The 19,255-nt window shown below is 33.3% G+C and overlaps 2 protein-coding genes across 8 annotated transcripts in view; one reads left to right on the top strand and one right to left on the bottom strand.

Annotated features, from left to right (window-relative positions):
- LOC143226841 (uncharacterized) overlaps positions 1–16,209 on the top strand; it is a 36,929-nt gene extending 20,720 nt beyond the window's left edge. For 3 of the 7 annotated variants that reach the window (XM_076458324.1, XM_076458323.1, XM_076458325.1), the window contains exons 4-5: positions 9,157–9,334; positions 11,603–16,209. In XM_076458324.1, coding sequence (XP_076314439.1) covers positions 9,157–9,334; positions 11,603–12,510 — 1,086 coding nt within the window. In that variant the 3' untranslated portion in view covers positions 12,511–16,209. The remainder of the gene's footprint in view (positions 1–9,156; positions 9,335–11,602) is intronic. The other 4 variants (XR_013014778.1, XR_013014776.1, XR_013014777.1 and 1 more) reach the window with 4 other exon arrangements.
- Positions 1–19,255, bottom strand: part of LOC143226843 (beta-1,3-galactosyltransferase 5-like) — a 45,381-nt gene that overhangs the window by 18,776 nt on the left and 7,350 nt on the right. The window contains exon 2 of the transcript XR_013014780.1: positions 13,845–13,950. The gene's annotated coding sequence lies outside the window, so the exon portion shown is untranslated. The remainder of the gene's footprint in view (positions 1–13,844; positions 13,951–19,255) is intronic.

The raw sequence follows: 19,255 nt of genomic DNA, 5'->3' as shown, positions 1-19,255 counted from the left end.
TATGGTATGCAGCAGTATATGGTTTCATGATTTTTTAATTCATGGCATATATTTACTTTTGTTGGTTGATTTTGCTTTTGTCTAGGTGTGTGCATATAATGTTTTCTACGGTTTGTGGAGGAAACTTATTGATGTTGATGAAGTATTGTTTTATTTTGTCTAATTCATCGTTAATATTGTGAAATGGGTTGTTTTGTAATACTACTTTCATGTATCTGTATTCTTTGTGTTGGTGTTATCAGATCCTACCAAATATTCAGTGTTCATAGGGAATGTTTACACACTGTTGAAATGGGTTGTGTTGTGATACTACTTTCATGCTATATCTCTATAATATAGTTGGACATTTCTACACATTTAGATCTCTGCTCTATGGTTGAACCATGGACTCTGTACATCATCAATATCTTCATTTTGCATCAGAACATTCTGTTCTTTGGTACAGGATGTATACATTTAGTTGTATAGACTTCCACTTAACATCAGAACATTCTATTTTTTATTGGTCCTGGAGGTATACATTTAATTGTGTATACTTCCACTTAACATCAGACATTTGAACCTGTCATTACAGTACACTGCTAAGCTTCAGTCTCACTACAGAATCCAACCTGTCATTGTGTCATCATGCTAAGCTATGTTTTTTTAGAAATAGATGATCTCTCTTATCTTTGGTCTTGGTATCCAAGAGATTTACTGGGTCAGGAATACAATGGTATTGCTGGATTTGATGATCATTCCTCTATGGCCTATTACCATCCCTAGTTGTGACTTTCTTTGAATCAACAGTAGAAGTGAGATAGTCCTGACTGGAAATACAGATTACATTTCTGTTCATCCTTGTGTTCCCATTTTTATGGATGGTTCAAAATCAGATGACTTTTGGCTCTGTCACAGTTTGTTGTGGTAGATTGTTGCAGCATCTCCTTGATAAATATGTTCAGTGTTCAGTTACATGCTATTTGTGTTCTCATTTTATGGATGGTTTAAAATCAGATAACTTTTGGCTCTGTCACAGTTTGTTGTGGTAGACTGTTGCAGCATCTCCTTGATAAATATGTTCACTGTTCAGTTACATGCTATTTCCCTGCCCTTGATTATGCTGAGGATGAACAGTTCACTAATTATATCATCGTTACTAACTTGTGTAGCTCTTTGAAGACCTTGAAATTACTTAATGTGAGTTCTCATTGAGTTTTAGTGGTTAATTGTTCATCACTGTTGAGCTTTGCTTAATTCCCAGCCATGTTGGTAATTCAAGATGACAAGAAACTCACATGAAAATGTATCTCAGGGTGGCTGATATGGGTATTAACACTTTTACTAATAAAACAGAGAACAATGTTTTGACCTTCTTAGGTCATCCTCAGGTTTCAACTAGACATTTATGGACTGATACAGTGCAACATCAATCAAATCAATAGTAAGAACAACAAGGAAAATATGATCCGCCACAACAAAAAAGACGCCAACATGACAAACCACCAAAAAAAACCTTGTAATTAACAGATCAGACTTACAATTAAGCAATGAAGAGATACATCTGCCCAACGAAAGAGTCAACTTTGCAGTAACACTTAGAAATATTCCATCTGACCTGAAGGTTGAAATGTTGTTCTCTGCTTTATTAGTAAAAGTGTTAATACCCATATCAGCTGTCCTGAGATGCATGTTGGTATTTGTGTGAACATGTTTGGTAACACTGCTAGAAACTTGTCTGATCCAGTAATGTCACAGCCAAGCCTATTCCTTGTGTTGACTTAAGGCCTATCATTAAGGCAAGGCTTAATGAAATTGACACTTAATTTTTACAATATCTTCCTTGTAAAACCTTCCCTTGTTAGTCTGACTAGTTTCTATAAGAATTGGAATAATGGAATTCTCTTTACAAGGCTCCACATTAACAAACTTGTTTCACTTTGATTTCTTATAAGGAGCTGATGTACCATAATGTGTCTTTTATGACACTGAGATAATGCCTTCCACACTTTTCTTCAAAGTAAAATAATACCAGTGAAAGCACTGTAGTAGTTGTAGATATATTGTCTCAGAGTTGACCTTTGACATTAATGGTGATGACACTATTTATATTAATTATGGTTTTGGGCATGTACTGGTTGTAGCTGTTATTTTTAATCTGGTTTGATAAAAACAAAATCAAGACATTTTTAGTATGTATTTACTTTTCTACTTTTTACCTTTGTTTTTCTCACACTTTAGTACTCAGTGATTTCTGTAGATACCCATGATGCTTTGCTACATTATGATATATATGGGAAGTTCACTATTTTACTTTCAGTTTGGGTAAATAAGAAAGTTGTTATTGTAAGTTCTTTGAAGATTAATTTCTTGCCTGTTTAAATAAGCAAGTGGTTATTGGGTGTTTCATTTAGGATAACTTATTGTCTCTTTAAATAAGGAAGTAATTATTGGGTGTTAGTAGTTACACCTCTGTGCCCAGTGAATGCTGCCTTAGGAGGAGGGGTAGATATGATGATGTGATAGACACAAGAGAGGATGGAGTCATATTTCCACAGAGTGGAACCAGAGGGAACATTTCTATAATATTATAATAACCTACATCATACCATTACATCCTCAGTTTAATGGTATGATGTAAATTAGCATAATATTATAGAATGTGTTAAATACTTTGTACATCACTCTAACATATATAAGTTTTATATAAGAACACTGAATTCTGTAATTCATGTTACTAAAAATCTTTGAAATATTTACTTCATTTATAATCAAAGGTCCTTTTATGATTACATGTACTTAGAAAACTAATAGAATGAAATGAAACAGAATTTATGGTTGTAGAAATAAAAGTGTTACTTAGTTTAGTCAAACACAAGGTCAAACTTTTTCTGATCTTGTCACTATTGTTATGCATCAGTAATATGATGAAATAGCCTGTCCCATTTGTACAGGTGACCATGTGTTGACCTCCTAACAGTCTCAAAGTTTTATGTGTAGATCATCAAGTGAACGGTGAGTGTTGTTATTTTAAATAATAGTGTAGTCACACAGCAAGTCATTCATGTATTATATTTTAGTATAACAAAGTAACCATTCTTTTTATGATGATAAAAATATGTAAAATAAATTACTTGTCAGAACAGCTGCCTTATTCAGATGTTGGATAATATTTATATTATAATAATTGTCTCATTTACTTGTGAAAGTGAAAGAGCAGGTGTCCTATGGAATATTGTCTAAAGTAACACTATTCTAAGTAACGATAACATCCTTGGAACGTAGAAACACTTTAAAATGTACATAAATTAAATTACATATTTTGTTAAGAACATAGTTATATGATAAAGACAAACTAGTGAAAGCGCATAATATTTAATTAAGCATCCTTTTGTTGGCTTAAATATAGAAATAACAACTATAATCAGTATGTTTAAAACCAAAATCAGTCATTTATTTTCTTGTCCTTTATTGTGAGGAACAAGTTGAAATATTTTTCAAGAACATAATTATATGGATATTATAAAAGTGAACGAGTGAAAATGATAAGTTTTTTGTTAAACTATTGCATGATATTTAAATAAGTGTCCTTTTGAGGACAATAACTGTAAAAAGTGTGCTTAAATAAAAAAGAAACTAAAATAATAAACAGTATATGTTAGGTGTGTACTAAATCATATAAAAACAAATAGCTGTCTTTTTAATATTTATAAAATTATTTAGTATGATAAAATCATTTTAGGAATGCATTATGATCTTTAGTATCTTATAAAAACATAAATATGTGAAAACTAATGTGAGATGTGTTGAAACCTGAATGCTGTCCTATAGAAGTATAGAAACACTTTGTAAACAAATATAATTAAGTACAAGTTGATTTTCTGTGAGTCTTCAGTGGTGTTGACCACCTTTGTGAAATACATGTAATACGAATAAATGTCTAAATGAAAATAAAATCATAAGTTGAGACCTATATGTAGCTTTATGGGATTGTCAACCTTTGTAAGTTATATCTGATGATTAAATTATTAGTTTTAAGACTTTGTTATTATAATATCATGCTTAGTTCCACAACATAGCATCAGAGGGCCAGCTGCTGAACCACTATGACAGGCAGACATGGCAAGTGAAGTTGTCACAAAAAAGTACTGCTATTTCTACAGTGTGGAAATTGATTTTTAATCTTGCACAAAGCTACATGAGGGCTATCTACACTAGCCCTCCCTAATTTAGCAGTGTAAGACTAGAGAGAAGTCATTACCACCCTACTTTTACCAACAAATAATGGGATTGACCATTGCTTTATATTGCCTCCATGGATAAAAAGCTAGTATGTTTTGGTGTGATGGGGATTCAAACCTGTTGCCTTTTCTCTAGTCTTACAATGCTAAGTAAAGGAGGGCTATCTGCAATGGCCTATCTGCAGAAATAGCAACACGCTTTTTTTTTTGACAACTTCATTTGCCATGTCTGCCTGTCATAGTGGTTCAGCAGTTAGCCCTCTGATGCTGTGTTGTGGAACTATGATGTCATGTTTGGTGACAGCTTCATCTCTACCCCTTCTCTACTGTGTGCCTTCTGGTGACACTTTATTGAACTACTTCATCACATCTGGTGTGTATGACATCATTATCTATTTCCTCCTTCCTAAGGCAGCCAGTTGATGTGAGTTAGCATACTTTGGGCACAGAGGTGAGTGTGTAACTACCAGTGTTTCCTTTAGAATAACTTATTATCTTGTGTGTTGGGCACAGAGGTGAGTGTATAACTACCAGTGTTTCCTGTAGAATAACTTATTATCTTCTGTGTTGGGCACAGAGATGAGTGTGTAACTACCAGTGTTTCCTGTAGAATAACTTATTATCTTGTGTGTTGGACACAGAGATGAGTGTGTAACTACCAGTGTTTCCTGAAGAATAACTTATTATCTTGTGTGTTGGGCACAGAGATGAGTGTATAACTACCAGTGTTTCCTGTAGAATAACTTATTACCTTGTGTGTTGGGCACAGAGGAGAGTGTATAACTTCCAGTGTTTCCTGTAGAATAACTTATTATCTTGTGTGTTGGGCACAGAGGTGAGTGTATAACTACCAGTGTTTCCTGTAGAATAACTTATTGTCTTGTGTGTTGGGCACAGACGTGAGTGTATAACTACCAGTGTTTCCTGTAGAATAACTTATTATCTTGTGTGTTGGGCACAGAGGTGAGTGTATAACTACCAGTGTTTCCTGTAGAATAACTTATTATCTTGTGTGTTGGGCACAGAGGTGAGTGTATAACTACCAGTGTTTCCTGTAGAATAACTTATTATCTTGTGTGTTGGACACAGAGATGAGTGTGTAACTACCAGTGTTTCCTGAAGAATAACTTATTATCTTGTGTGTTGGGCACAGAGATGAGTGTATAACTACCAGTGTTTCCTGTAGAATAACTTATTACCTTGTGTGTTGGGCACAGAGGAGAGTGTATAACTACCAGTGTTTCCTGTAGAATAACTTATTATCTTGTGTGTTGGACACAGACGTGAGTGTATAACTACCAGTGTTTCCTGTAGAATAACTTATTGTCTTGTGTGTTGGGCACAGACGTGAGTGTATAACTACCAGTGTTTCCTGTAGAATAACTTATTATCTTGTGTGTTGGACACAGAGGTGAGTGTATAACTACCAGTGTTTCCTGTAGAATAACTTATTATCTTGTGTGTTGGACACAGAGGTGAGTGTATAACTACCAGTGTTTCCTGTAGAATAACTTATTATCTTGTGTGTTGGACACAGAGGTGAGTGTATAACTACCAGTGTTTCCTGTAGAATAACTTATTATCTTGTGTGTTGGACACAGAGGTGAGTGTATAACTACCAGTGTTTCCTGTAGAATAACTTATTATCTTGTGTGTTGGACACAGAGGTGAGTGTATAACTATCAGTGTTTCCTGTAGAATAACTTATTATCTTGTGTGTTGGGCACAGAGGTGAGTGTATAACTACCAGTGTTTCCTGTAGAATAACTTATTATCTTGTGTGTTGGACACAGAGGTGAGTGTATAACTACCAGTGTTTCCTGTAGAATAACTTATTATCTTGTGTGTTGGACACAGAGGTGAGTGTATAACTATCAGTGTTTCCTGTAGAATAACTTATTATCTTGTGTGTTGGACACAGAGGTGAGTGTATAACTACCAGTGTTTCCTTTAGAATAACTTATTATCTTGTGTGTTGGGCACAGAGGTGAGTGTGTAACTACCAGTGTTTCCTGTAGAATAACTTATTATCTTGTGTGTTGGGCACAGAGGTGAGTGTATAACTACCAGTGTTTCCTGTAGAATAACTTATTATCTTGTGTGTTGGGCACAGAGGTGAGTGTGTAACTACCAGTGTTTCCTGTAGAATAACTTATTATCTTGTGTGTTGGGCACAGACATGAGTGTATAACTACCAGTGTTTCCTGTAGAATAACTTATTATCTTGTGTGTTGGACACAGAGGTGAGTGTATAACTACCAGTGTTTCCTGTAGAATAACTTATTATCTTGTGTGTTGGACACAGACGTGAGTGTATAACTACCAGTGTTTCCTGTAGAATAACTTATTATCTTGTGTGTTGGGCACAGACATGAGTGTATAACTACCAGTGTTTCCTGTAGAATAACTTATTGTCTTGTGTGTTGGGCACAGACGTGAGTGTATAACTACCAGTGTTTCCTGTAGAATAACTTATTATCTTGTGTGTTGGACACAGACGTGAGTGTACAACTACCAGTGTTTCCTGTAGAATAACTTATTATCTTGTGTGTTGGACACAGACGTGAGTGTATAACTACCAGTGTTTCCTGTAGAATAACTTATTATCTTGTGTGTTGGACACAGACGTGAGTGTATAACTACCAGTGTTTCCTGTAGAATAACTTATTATCTTGTGTGTTGGGCACAGACGTGAGTGTATAACTTCCAGTGTTTCCTGTAGAATAACTTATTATCTTGTGTGTTGGACACAGACGTGAGTGTATAACTACCAGTGTTTCCTGTAGAATAACTTATTATCTTGTGTGTTGGGCACAGACGTGAGTGTATAACTACCAGTGTTTCCTGTAGAATAACTTATTGTCTTGTGTGTTGGGCACAGACGTGAGTGTATAACTTCCAGTGTTTCCTGTAGAATAACTTATTGTCTTGTGTGTTGGGCACAGACGTGAGTGTATAACTACCAGTGTTTCCTGTAGAATAACTTATTGTCTTGTGTGTTGGGCACAGACGTGAGTGTATAACTACCAGTGTTTCCTGTAGAATAACTTATTATCTTGTGTGTTGGACACAGACGTGAGTGTATAACTTCCAGTGTTTCCTGTAGAATAACTTATTGTCTTGTGTGTTGGGCACAGACGTGAGTGTATAACTACCAGTGTTTCCTGTAGAATAACTTATTATCTTGTGTGTTGGACACAGACGTGAGTGTATAACTTCCAGTGTTTCCTGTAGAATAACTTATTATCTTGTGTGTTGGACACAGACGTGAGTGTATAACTACCAGTGTTTCCTGTAGAATAACTTATTGTCTTGTGTGTTGGGCACAGACGTGAGTGTATAACTACCAGTGTTTCCTGTAGAATAACTTATTATCTTGTGTGTTGGGCACAGACGTGAGTGTATAACTACCAGTGTTTCCTGTAGAATAACTTATTGTCTTGTGTGTTGGGCACAGACGTGAGTGTATAACTACCAGTGTTTCCTGTAGAATAACTTATTATCTTGTGTGTTGGACACAGAGGTGAGTGTATAAGTACCAGTGTTTCCTGTAGAATAACTTATTATCTTGTGTGTTGGACACAGACGTGAGTGTATAACTACCAGTGTTTCCTGTAGAATAACTTATTGTCTTGTATGTTGGGCACAGACGTGAGTGTATAACTACCAGTGTTTCCTGTAGAATAACTTATTATCTTGTGTGTTGGGCACAGACGTGAGTGTATAACTACCAGTGTTTCCTGTAGAATAACTTATTATCTTGTGTGTTGGGCACAGACGTGAGTGTATAACTACCAGTGTTTCCTGTAGAATAACTTATTATCTTGTGTGTTGGACACAGAGGTGAGTGTATAACTACCAGTGTTTCCTGTAGAATAACTTATTATCTTGTGTGTTGGGCACAGACGTGAGTGTATAACTACCAGTGTTTCCTGTAGAATAACTTATTGTCTTGTGTGTTGGGCACAGACGTGAGTGTATAACTACCAGTGTTTCCTGTAGAATAACTTATTATCTTGTGTGTTGGACACAGAGGTGAGTGTATAACTACCAGTGTTTCCTGTAGAATAACTTATTATCTTGTGTGTTGGGCACAGACGTGAGTGTATAACTACCAGTGTTTCCTGTAGAATAACTTATTATCTTGTGTGTTGGACACAGAGGTGAGTGTATAACTACCAGTGTTTCCTGTAGAATAACTTATTATCTTGTGTGTTGGACACAGAGGTGAGTGTATAACTACCAGTGTTTCCTGTAGAATAACTTATTATCTTGTGTGTTGGACACAGAGGTGAGTGTATAACTACCAGTGTTTCCTGTAGAATAACTTATTATCTTGTGTGTTGGACACAGATGTGAGTGTATAACTATCAGTGTTTCCTGTAGAATAACTTATTATCTTGTGTGTTGGGCACAGAGATGAGTGTATAACTACCAGTGTTTCCTGTAGAATAACTTATTATCTTGTGTGTTGGACACAGAGGTGAGTGTATAATTACTAGTGTTTCCTGTAGAATAACTTATTATCTTGTGTGTTGGACACAGAGGTGAGTGTATAACTACCAGTGTTTCCTGTAGAATAACTTATTATCTTGTGTGTTGGACACAGAGGTGAGTGTATAACTACTAGTGTTTCCTGTAGAATAATTTATTATATTGTGTGTGAATTCAAAATATGGAACTATAGTTAAAAGAAATAAAATTAAATAAAACTCCACTTCTCTAAATTTGTTCCTATATGTTTTGTTTTTCTGTATAATCAGATGTGAAGTTAGTATTTTAATAGTTTTACAACAATTTACACATATAACTAAGTTTGAAATGTTAGATTTACTAGTTATATCATCATGGTTTAAATCAGTGAACTGTGGAGACTATATGTAAATGATAACACCACTTCTTATTTCTATTAACCCTTTCAAATGTTTGATTCTAGAACATATCTGTTCATGTGAAAATAGAGAAACCTGGTGATCTGCTACAAGATGATGTTATTTCTAAGTTCAGTTACAGTGATGATGAGAACCAGGATGGTTCATGTTATAATGTTATGAATGTGAAAACAAAAACTGAATACCAAAGAGATATTGAATCAAGGTTAGGAAGAACATCTGGTAAGTACATACATGACTTCAAACTTACGTTTGTGAGCATTGGCTTAACACTTAACATATTAACTTGGTCAGTGTGACTGACCTTGTAACCCTAAAGTAAACATAATAGTTTCTAAACTGTAACTTTTAAAATGTCTTGTGAATTTTGTCAACATTGCTGGTGTTCTGTACACAGAAAAGGAGTTTCTTTACTGAAAATCAATCCATGAATACCTGGAGTCAGTGTTTGGCTCATTAATACCTGGAGTCAGTGTTTGGCTGCTCCAAGTTCAAAATGACTTTCTTACTAATATTAAAAATACTTTCTTCATCTAAAAATTGTCAAATTTTGCTTGAGTAATCTCTAGTAGCGTAAATAAATGTCAAACCATTTTTGTTTCAGTAAAACTATATTTTATTTACCTTAATACTCTAAGCAGCCTGTTGATTTGACCAACCTTGTAACCACCATTAAAAAAAATAAATAAATTACCACTTGTTTTCTTTCTAGATTCGACACAAATTATAACATGAAACTGTAATATCTTTACTATGAATAACTTGAAGCTCCTTAGAATATATTTCTATTTATACCTAATTATTCTGTTCTTGTTCTAAATCACTTGGTGAACGTGTAGCTTATGTTTTTGTATCTATGATCCAAACAAACACCCCATGAATAATTTTATTATTTTTACTGTCTTACTTAATATAACCTAACAACTTTCTTAAATTACTGTGTTTGGTTATTTTTATAATGATAAATATACAATTTATAATCTTGTGATGTGTTTTTTCAGTTGTTGAATATTTAAGTCTATTTTCTTTAATTTATAGTACAAGTACACAAAATATTTATTTGTTTAAATACTACAACTAACAACACAGAACAATGACACATACAAAGCAAACAATGTTATATAATAATCACAATTTATCTGTCTTTCTAACTATGGCATAAGAACCTTCAAAGCTTCTCTTATGTTTGTCTACCTGAAAACCCAGAGAGATTCTAAAACTGAAAGTGAAATAGACAGAACTCTGTACTAAAAACATAATCTAATACATTGTTTGATAAATTAAAATGTTATATTAAAAGTACACTTTGCTTTAATAACACCTACATTATAATGAGTATATTATGTTAAACCTGTACCTCTCAGAGGAATTTTAAATAAATTATAGAAGAACTAGAAATGTTGTAGCTCTGATGATAATTAGATTTTTTAAAAATATTTCCTTGTAAAATCAAGAATTTAAAATATACATAACATAATTTGATTCATTAACTATATTCTTATGACATGTTTTATATACAATGATAATAGTTTATGTTTTGAATGTAAGTAACTTAAGTTGTGACATACACCATGATATAAATGTTGTGGAAAGATAAAATAAAATTATTGGTGTTTTTTTTAATATTTATTGAACCACATGAAACAGAATTAATTTCAAATTATGGACCCATGCTAGGTTTGTCTGATGTTAATTCAACTTGTGTGAAAGTTTTAATGTGATAAAATAACAACAAAACATTTAACAATTTTTAACATTATGTTAGCCTCAAAATGAATGTGGAGAACAGTACATGTTTTTATAAAATAAAACTCTGTAAATGACCAGTGTTTGTTATCTTTGTGGTTCTACATGTTCTGTGAATGTATTGTTGTCATGTATTACCACAGATATGGTTATCCTGAACACTACCAGTCGATAGAATCTGATACTTGATTGATTACAAATATACAGTTTAACATGTTGGAGTCAGTAATGAAACAGTTTATAGTTACAGGAATGATACCTGCACTTGATAAATAATATATAGATAAATGTGTTAGTTTAGCCTAAATATTAATGTTTATAAATATTTATTTACCTCTACATGGAACAGGAACAATAATCTATTGATGTTAATTAACATGTTACAATAAACAAATTATTAGAAGATTTTATAATATTTAACCACTTCCATTTATAAAATATCTAACAGTTAAACCAGGAAGTAACTTTGTTTGGTGTTACACCATACTATCATATTTCTAGATATAACTTTAGACTTTATCTACTACAAACATCTCTTGAATGTGGTATGTAACCAACAATTTGTTTACAGAGCTATCATATCTAGGTAGAAAAGTTTTTATAAAGTGTTAAACTTAGCTTTATCTTTAGTGTTTGTGTTGATTATATTAGAACATTAAAATATATTTAGATGTTAAATAAAGTATTGTGTTATATATATTCATTATTAACAAATTTGTTACATCATTTATATATCTATTTTAGATATAAAGACCAGTGTGAACACCTGTTATGGAAGTCAGGTTCCTGGTTATCATGTTATAAAACAAAAAGGTCATAAAGAAGACATAAAATCACTGAACAACAGTATTAGTGGAGAAACAAAATTAAGTGAAAATAACCTAACAACATGTAATATGTATCAAAGTTATGATAAACTATACAGATGTGGAAAAACATTTGATAAACTAACACAACAAAAGAGGATACAGTCTGGAGAGAAATCATATCATTGTACAGTTTGTGGAAAACAGTTTGGGAGAAACAGTCACTTAAAAACACACCAAAGAACACATATTGGAGAGAAACCCTACAAGTGTGCAGTGTGTGAAAAACAATTTAGTACAGATAGTTGCTTAAAAATACATCAGAGAAGACACACTGGAGAGAAACCTTACAGTTGTACAGTGTGTGGAAAACAATTTGGAACAAAGGGTGAAATAAAAATACATGAAAGAATACACACTGGTGAGAAACCTTACAGTTGTACAGTGTGTGGAAAACAGTTTGGAACAAATGGTGATTTAAATAAACATCACAGAATACACACTGGTGAGAAACCTTACTGTTGTACAGTATGTGGAAAAAACTTTCGTACAAATAGTGCCTTAAAAACACATTGGAGTATACACACTGAGGAGAAATCTTACAAATGTGAAGTTTGTGTTAAACAGTTTAGAACAAACAGTGCATTAAAAGTACATCAAAGAATACACACTGGTGAGAAACCTTACAGATGTGTAGTGTGTGCTAAACAGTTTATATCAAGCTGTAACTTAGAACAACATCAAAGAATACACACTGGTGAGAAACCTTACAGTTGTACAGTGTGTGGAAAACAGTTTATAACAAATGGTAACTTGAAATATCACGAAAGAATACATGTTGTGTAAAAACTTTACACTTTGTGGGAAACACTTTGGAGCAAACAGTACTTTAAAAATACGATAGAAAATGCTCTGGAAAAAACTTTACAGTTATATAATGAGTTGGCAAAACTTTTGTACGAATAGTACCTTTACAAAAAGGAACACTGGGGAGAAATCTTGTGTTTTTGGAGATTATGGAAAAGAAGTTACAGCTTTTGAAATTCATTGAAATGTACATTAGTTTGGGTTGTGTTGCTGAGGGTAAAACTTTCCAGTTTAATTCTTGAAAGTAGGAAGGGTAGGATACATTTTCAGTATTTATTTGAAAGATATTTGGGTCATTGTTTATTATATATGTAACCTGCTATATTGTGTGTGTAATATTTCTTTTATATTAAAATATTTCATGTGAACCTTGAATTCCAAAGATGATAAATATCTGACAACATTATAGAATTTGCTCTTTTATCTGGAAATTTATAATTTCTATATGTTATTTTGCTCATGATTATAGTTACCTGAGATATGTCATCTTTATTTACTTTCGTCCATGTAAAAGATGCCATTGGCTGTTTCAAAGATGAATTAATTCAGAATCACATTTTTCCAGTTGAAGATGAAAGTATCAACTTGAAAAGTTATACTGTGACTCACTTCTTCCAAGTGAATAACAGCTTCTGTTTGAAAGATTAAGTGTTACAACCTATAGTCCAGGTTTCCCTTGGTTATACTGTGACTCACTTTTTCCAAGTAAATAATAGCTTCTGTGTGAAAGTTCAAGTGTTATAATCTTTAGTCCAGATTTCCCTTGGTTATACTGTGACTCACTTTTTCCAAGTAAATAACAGCTTCTGTGTGAAAGTTCAAGTGTTACAACCTGTAGTTCAGATTTCCCTTGGTTATACTGTGACTCACTTTTTCCAAGTAAATAACAGCTTCTGTGTGAAAGTTCAAGTGTTACAACCTGTAGTTCAGATTTCCCTTGGTTATACTGTGACTCACTTTTTCCAAGTAAATAATAGATTCTGTGTGAAAGTTCAAGTGTTTTAACCTGTAGTACAGGTGTTCCTTGGTCTTTAAAAACCTTGAAGGCACTTAAAAATTCATAAAGTACAATAATTTGTTTTGGAGTGTCTTGGTGATTACATTTTGAAAGCTACATATGACTGTAGCCCTTTCCAGTTCATACCACACTGCACATTTTTGAGGAATACTATTATAATAGAATAATAGTAGAGTAGGAATCAGCCTATTATGTGAGTTCTCTCAGCTGTTGTTCCATGCTTGAATCAAAAATGTAAATAGTAATAATGCTTACATAGTGTCAGTGTGAGAATTCAAGTGTTTTAGTTACTTACCCATGTCCAGGAAGTGTAAGCTCCATGATATCTGACTCAAAAAACAGCAGCACAAAGGATGACTCTTCAAAGATTCAAGTGATACTCATTCAGCATGGTGTAAAGTCTGTGAAACAAGATTCGACATAGAGAATACGGATGAGTGGACTCTCATCAGACATTGCATGTCAGTGAATAATCAAAGTGCAGGTAGATAATTATATTACACAAACTTTAAAAGTGTTTTGAGTTTTTTTTAAATGAAGAATATGTGCTTGGTAACCAGGAAATTTTAAGAATAAGTTCCAGTGGTGGAATGAATGTGGAGGCCTACCATAGTTCTAATGATAGGCCTATCCTATACGGTAAAATAATATAAATATAGGCTTTAATCAGTACAGAGAGACATAACTATTCAATATTAAATACTGACATTATTCTGCCAAGATGCTAGTCCTACAATGTATTTTAAAAGGATAGTCTCTTTTGTTTCTTAATTCTATCTGCTGACCAAATGTGTGCATATATACCCTCTCCCTGCATATAACTGTTAGGGAACAACTTATTTACACATTATTCAATTCAGTTTGAGATGAGATAGCCCTAATAACTGTTTCACTACAATAAACTTGTAGGGTAACGAGCCTTGTCAGTATAGCTATATGTAAATCTGAGCTACAAGTCTTCAAATCGTTTGCATAGTGACTGTTCTTTATTATATGTATATTTAATAAAACTGTATATATACATACACGCATACACTGCAAGTTGATTGGCTCGTAATTTATTGGTAGGTTTCTCCCTACAGTTATCTTAGTTTCTGGCTTCATGGTTCCATCTTGGCAAATTAAGGAGGAAGCTGGAGCAGAAGTCACCATCTGTACCATAAAGAGAAGCATTGCAGCCCTCATGTCTGTCAACAGAAGACACTCTCAAGGCGTTATTCCTTCAAATGAAGTCAGGAAACTGGTACATGAGTGGTAGTCCTACATGTTCAGGAATGGATACTGCTTTTGTAATGGGTGACTGGCTTAATATGTATTTCTCTTGTTAATTTATTATTTGTAAAGAAATATAATAAATAGATTAGTTCAGTAATTTGTTATTTTAACAAATTCTAGTTAAGAAAGTGTATCAGTGATGAACAGTAAGTTTTAAATGTAATGTTCTAATGTTACAGTCGTCCTACATTTGGTGATGTTGGTTTCTCTAAATTCATGTTCTCAAGAATGTTTCCTTTGAATTGTAGGAAAACTAAGAATACACTTGGTTTGGCATCATATTTCAAGCAGTTTCTGTCAAAGAAACTTGCAACATGAAAGGATAACTAAATCCTGCTGTTTGATGAAAAACTCAATCCAAGCAATATGATTTTTCTGTCTAACTGTGGGATGGAGATACTGTAATGTCAAGTTCTGTGATTCTCAATTTATGGGGCACTGTATGGCTGAAGATGTCAAGACAACATATTCACTGTATGGCTGAAGATGTCAAGACAACATATTAACATATGTGCTACCAAAAATCTAAGATGTTACAGATTCCTATAAACAAATGTTAACTGATCATTGTACTCAAATGCTGAGCAGTTCCTCTGGAATGATCATGATGACATATTATCAACTTTGGCAGCTGTTGTCTGAATATAGTGTTTGGTACATTCCATAATGAAGTGGAAGCAACCGAGTCAAAGTGGTAGGTTGGCAGTTTGCTCTGTGCATTACAACATAAGCAATGTGTGTAAAAGCAGTCAAAGAGAAGAAGTATCCAAATTCTGGCACCAAATCCTTTGAAATCACTACCACCAAGGATCCATTTGTGACTCTAATACTGAAATTCATTTGTTACATACTTTATGACTCAATACCAGTCAGATTAGCCCACAACATCAACTTGATTATATAAAAGTTGAACTGGGACATGTTGAAGGGAGAGAATCATGAACGATTTGAGTGACGGAGAAGAAAGTTTGGTAGTAGAATATTCTGGATTTCAAAGTGACCAGCAGAAACAGGTGAATAGTGATCAATGATATCCTCACTGACCCAGCACTTATCCACAAGGTAACAGAGTGGCTTTATGAGTTTACTGATGCACTATTACTTTGCTTTGGAACCTTGTGTCTCGCAGAGATCCAAGAATGAAAGATTGGACACTAGGGAATATTTACAGTTTATTGTTAGAGCAATCAGAATGTGTATTTTATTAAAACATTACAGGAAATTTTAATATTGAAAGTTGTAAGTTCTGGTTAAGACGTCAGCACACAAGCTAACATACAAAAGTTACAATGGTTTCTAAAAGAGACCCAAAACTCAAGTGCTTTCAAATCGTTCACTATTTTTCTTTATTCTCCTGAAGAAGAATAAAAAACTGTTCAAAATCATTTGAGGTTTTTTGTTCTTTAATAATTAAAAGTAATATAAGGATGGTCTGTCAATAGCTGTATCACACCTATATTTTTATTTGCATTATTTTTGGCACTCTTGGCTATCCATACATCATTTGCCGTTAAAAAATATTTTTGCATTTGTTTTGTGACATTTACAGAAAGTTTCTTAGTTTTTATAGATTTATGTAAAAATGCTAACTTCAAGGAATAATAATAACATTGTTTACAAGAGAACTATGGTTATTGTTTTCTACAGAGAGTGGAGTTAAACTGGTGTAGGTATTAAAATAGATCAAGACTTATCTAGATTAGACATAAACTGGTATAGGTATTAAAATAGATCCAGACTTATCTAGATTAGACATAAACTTGTATAGGTATTAAAGTAGATCCAGACTTATCTAGATTAGACATAAACTGGTATAGGTATTAAAGTAGATCCAGAGATATCCAGATTGAACTTAAACTGGTATAGGTATTAAAGTAGATCCAGACTTATCTAGATTAGACATAAACTGGTATAGGTATTAAAGTAGATCCAGAGATATCCAGATTGAACTTAAACTGGTATAGGTATTAAAGTAGATCCAGAGATATCCAGATTGAACTTAAACTGGTATAGGTATTAAATTAGATCCAGAGATATCCAGATTGAACTTAAACTGGTATAGGTATTAAAGTAGATCCAGACTTATCTAGATTAGACATAAACTGGTATAGGTATTAAAGTAGATCCAGAGATATCCAGATTGAACTTAAACTGGTATAGGTATTAAAGTAGATCCAGACTTATCTAGATTGAACTTAAACTGGTATAGGTATTAAAGTAGATCCAGAGATATCCAGATTGAACTTAAACTGGTATAGGTATTAAAGTAGATCCAGACTTATCTAGATTAGACATAAACTGGTATAGGTATTAAAGTAGATCCAGAGATATCCAGATTGAACTTAAACTGGTATAGGTATTAAAGTAGATCCAGAGATATCCAGATTGAACTTAAACTGGTATAGGTATTAAAGTAGATCCAGAGATATCCAGATTGCACTTAAACTGGTATAGGTATTAAAGTAGATCCAGAGATATCCAGATTGAACTTAAACTGGTATAGGTATTAAAGTAGATCCAGAGATATCCAGATTAGACATAAACTGGTATAGGTATTAAAGTAGATCCAGACTTATCTAGATTAGACATAAACTGGTATAGGTATTAAAGTAGATCCAGACTTATCTAGATTGAACTTAAACTGGTATAGGTATTAAAGTAGATCCAGACTTATCTAGATTGAACTTAAACTGGTAGAGGTATTAAAGTAGATCCAGACTTATCTAGATTGAACTTAAACTGGTATAGGTATTAAAGTAGATCCAGACTTATCTAGATTGAACTTAAACTGGTATAGGTATTAAAGTAGATCCAGACTTATCTAGATTGAACTTAAACTGGTATAGGTATTAAAGTAGATCCAGACTTATCTAGATTGAACTTAAACTGGTATAGGTATTAAAGTAGATCCAGACTTATCTAGATTAGACATAAACTGGTATAGGTATTAAAGTAGATCCATCGATATCCAGATTGAACTTAAACTGGTATAGGTATTAAAGTAGATCCAGACTTATCTAGATTAGACATAAACTGGTATAGGTATTAAAGTAGATCCAGACTTATCTAGATTGAACTTAAACTGGTATAGGTATTAAAGTAGATCCAGACTTATCTAGATTGAACTTAAACTGGTATAGGTATTAAAGTAGATCCAGACTTATCTAGATTGAACTTAAACTGGTATAGGTATTAAAGTAGATCCAGACTTATCTAGATTGAACTTAAACTGGTATAGGTATTAAAGTAGATCCAGACTTATCTAGATTAGACATAAACTGGTATAGGTATTAAAGTAGATCCAGACTTATCTAGATTAGACATAAACTGGTATAGGTATTAAAGTAGATCCATCGATATCCAGATTGAACTTAAACTGGTATAGGTATTAAAGTAGATCCAGACTTATCTAGATTAAACTTAAACTGGTATAGGTATTGAAGTAGATCCAGACTTATCTAGATTGAACTTAAAATTCATTAACAAGTTTCTTTTCTAGTTAGAAATAGTGCATGTTTTATGTTCATGTGATGAAACAGTCCCCCATGTATACATCTCTACTGTAAGTACTCTGTGATAGAGGATTCGCTGCATCACTATAAGCTCTCTGAAGTCAGTTTGTTGCTATAGTTGCCCATCACTATACGCTCTCTGAAGTCAGTTTGTTGCTATAGTTGCCCATCACTATAAGCTCTCTGAAATCAGTTTGTTGCTATAGTTGCCCATCACTATATGCTCTCTGAAGTCAGTTTGTTGCTATAGTTGCCCATCACTATAAGCTCTCTGAAATCAGTTTGTTGCTATAGTTGCCCATGCTGTTTTGCTTATAAACTCATTTGCTCACAACATAGTTCAAAGAATTTATATAAAAGTATACAGATCCCTAGCATTCAACTATACTTTTATGTTCTCCAGTATCTTTGTAAGTGCACAGGTGCTAGAAGGTTGTGGAGATACTGGAAATTGTTGGACTACAGACTACCAACTATAGTTATTTTTATCCACTGGTATTTTACTGTTTCTGACACCGTAAGCCTTTTTATAGACATAATGGTTCCCCCTTCTAACCATGAAATATTTCTTTATGTTGTATGGCATGACTATAAGCCATGAGGGTTTTCTCAGTACATTTCGTTATTCCCTGAACAGTTGGTTTTAAACTGTCATTTTTTGTTCAGTAGGGTTAAAATGCATTAGTTCTTTGTGGATGTCACATCTTGGACTGCATTTTTTTTCCTTTACTGATGGTTTTTACTATATTGTTATTCTCATTATTCATACATCAACATGTCTTCAGGATTACTAACATTTACTAGCTGTTTTAATGTTACATTATCTGTTGATTATGTAAACTTCAGCCCTCACAGCAAATGATGTAAATAACTCAACGCTTGGTAGTTCATTTTGTATTGTACAGTACTTGTCTCTGTG

Source organism: Tachypleus tridentatus, chromosome 9, assembly GCF_004210375.1.
Source record: "Tachypleus tridentatus isolate NWPU-2018 chromosome 9, ASM421037v1, whole genome shotgun sequence".
In the NCBI taxonomy this organism is placed as follows: Eukaryota; Metazoa; Arthropoda; class Merostomata; order Xiphosura; family Limulidae; genus Tachypleus; species Tachypleus tridentatus.
The sequence above is the reverse complement of the archived record's forward strand: the minus strand, read 5'-3'. Positions and strand labels throughout refer to the sequence as shown.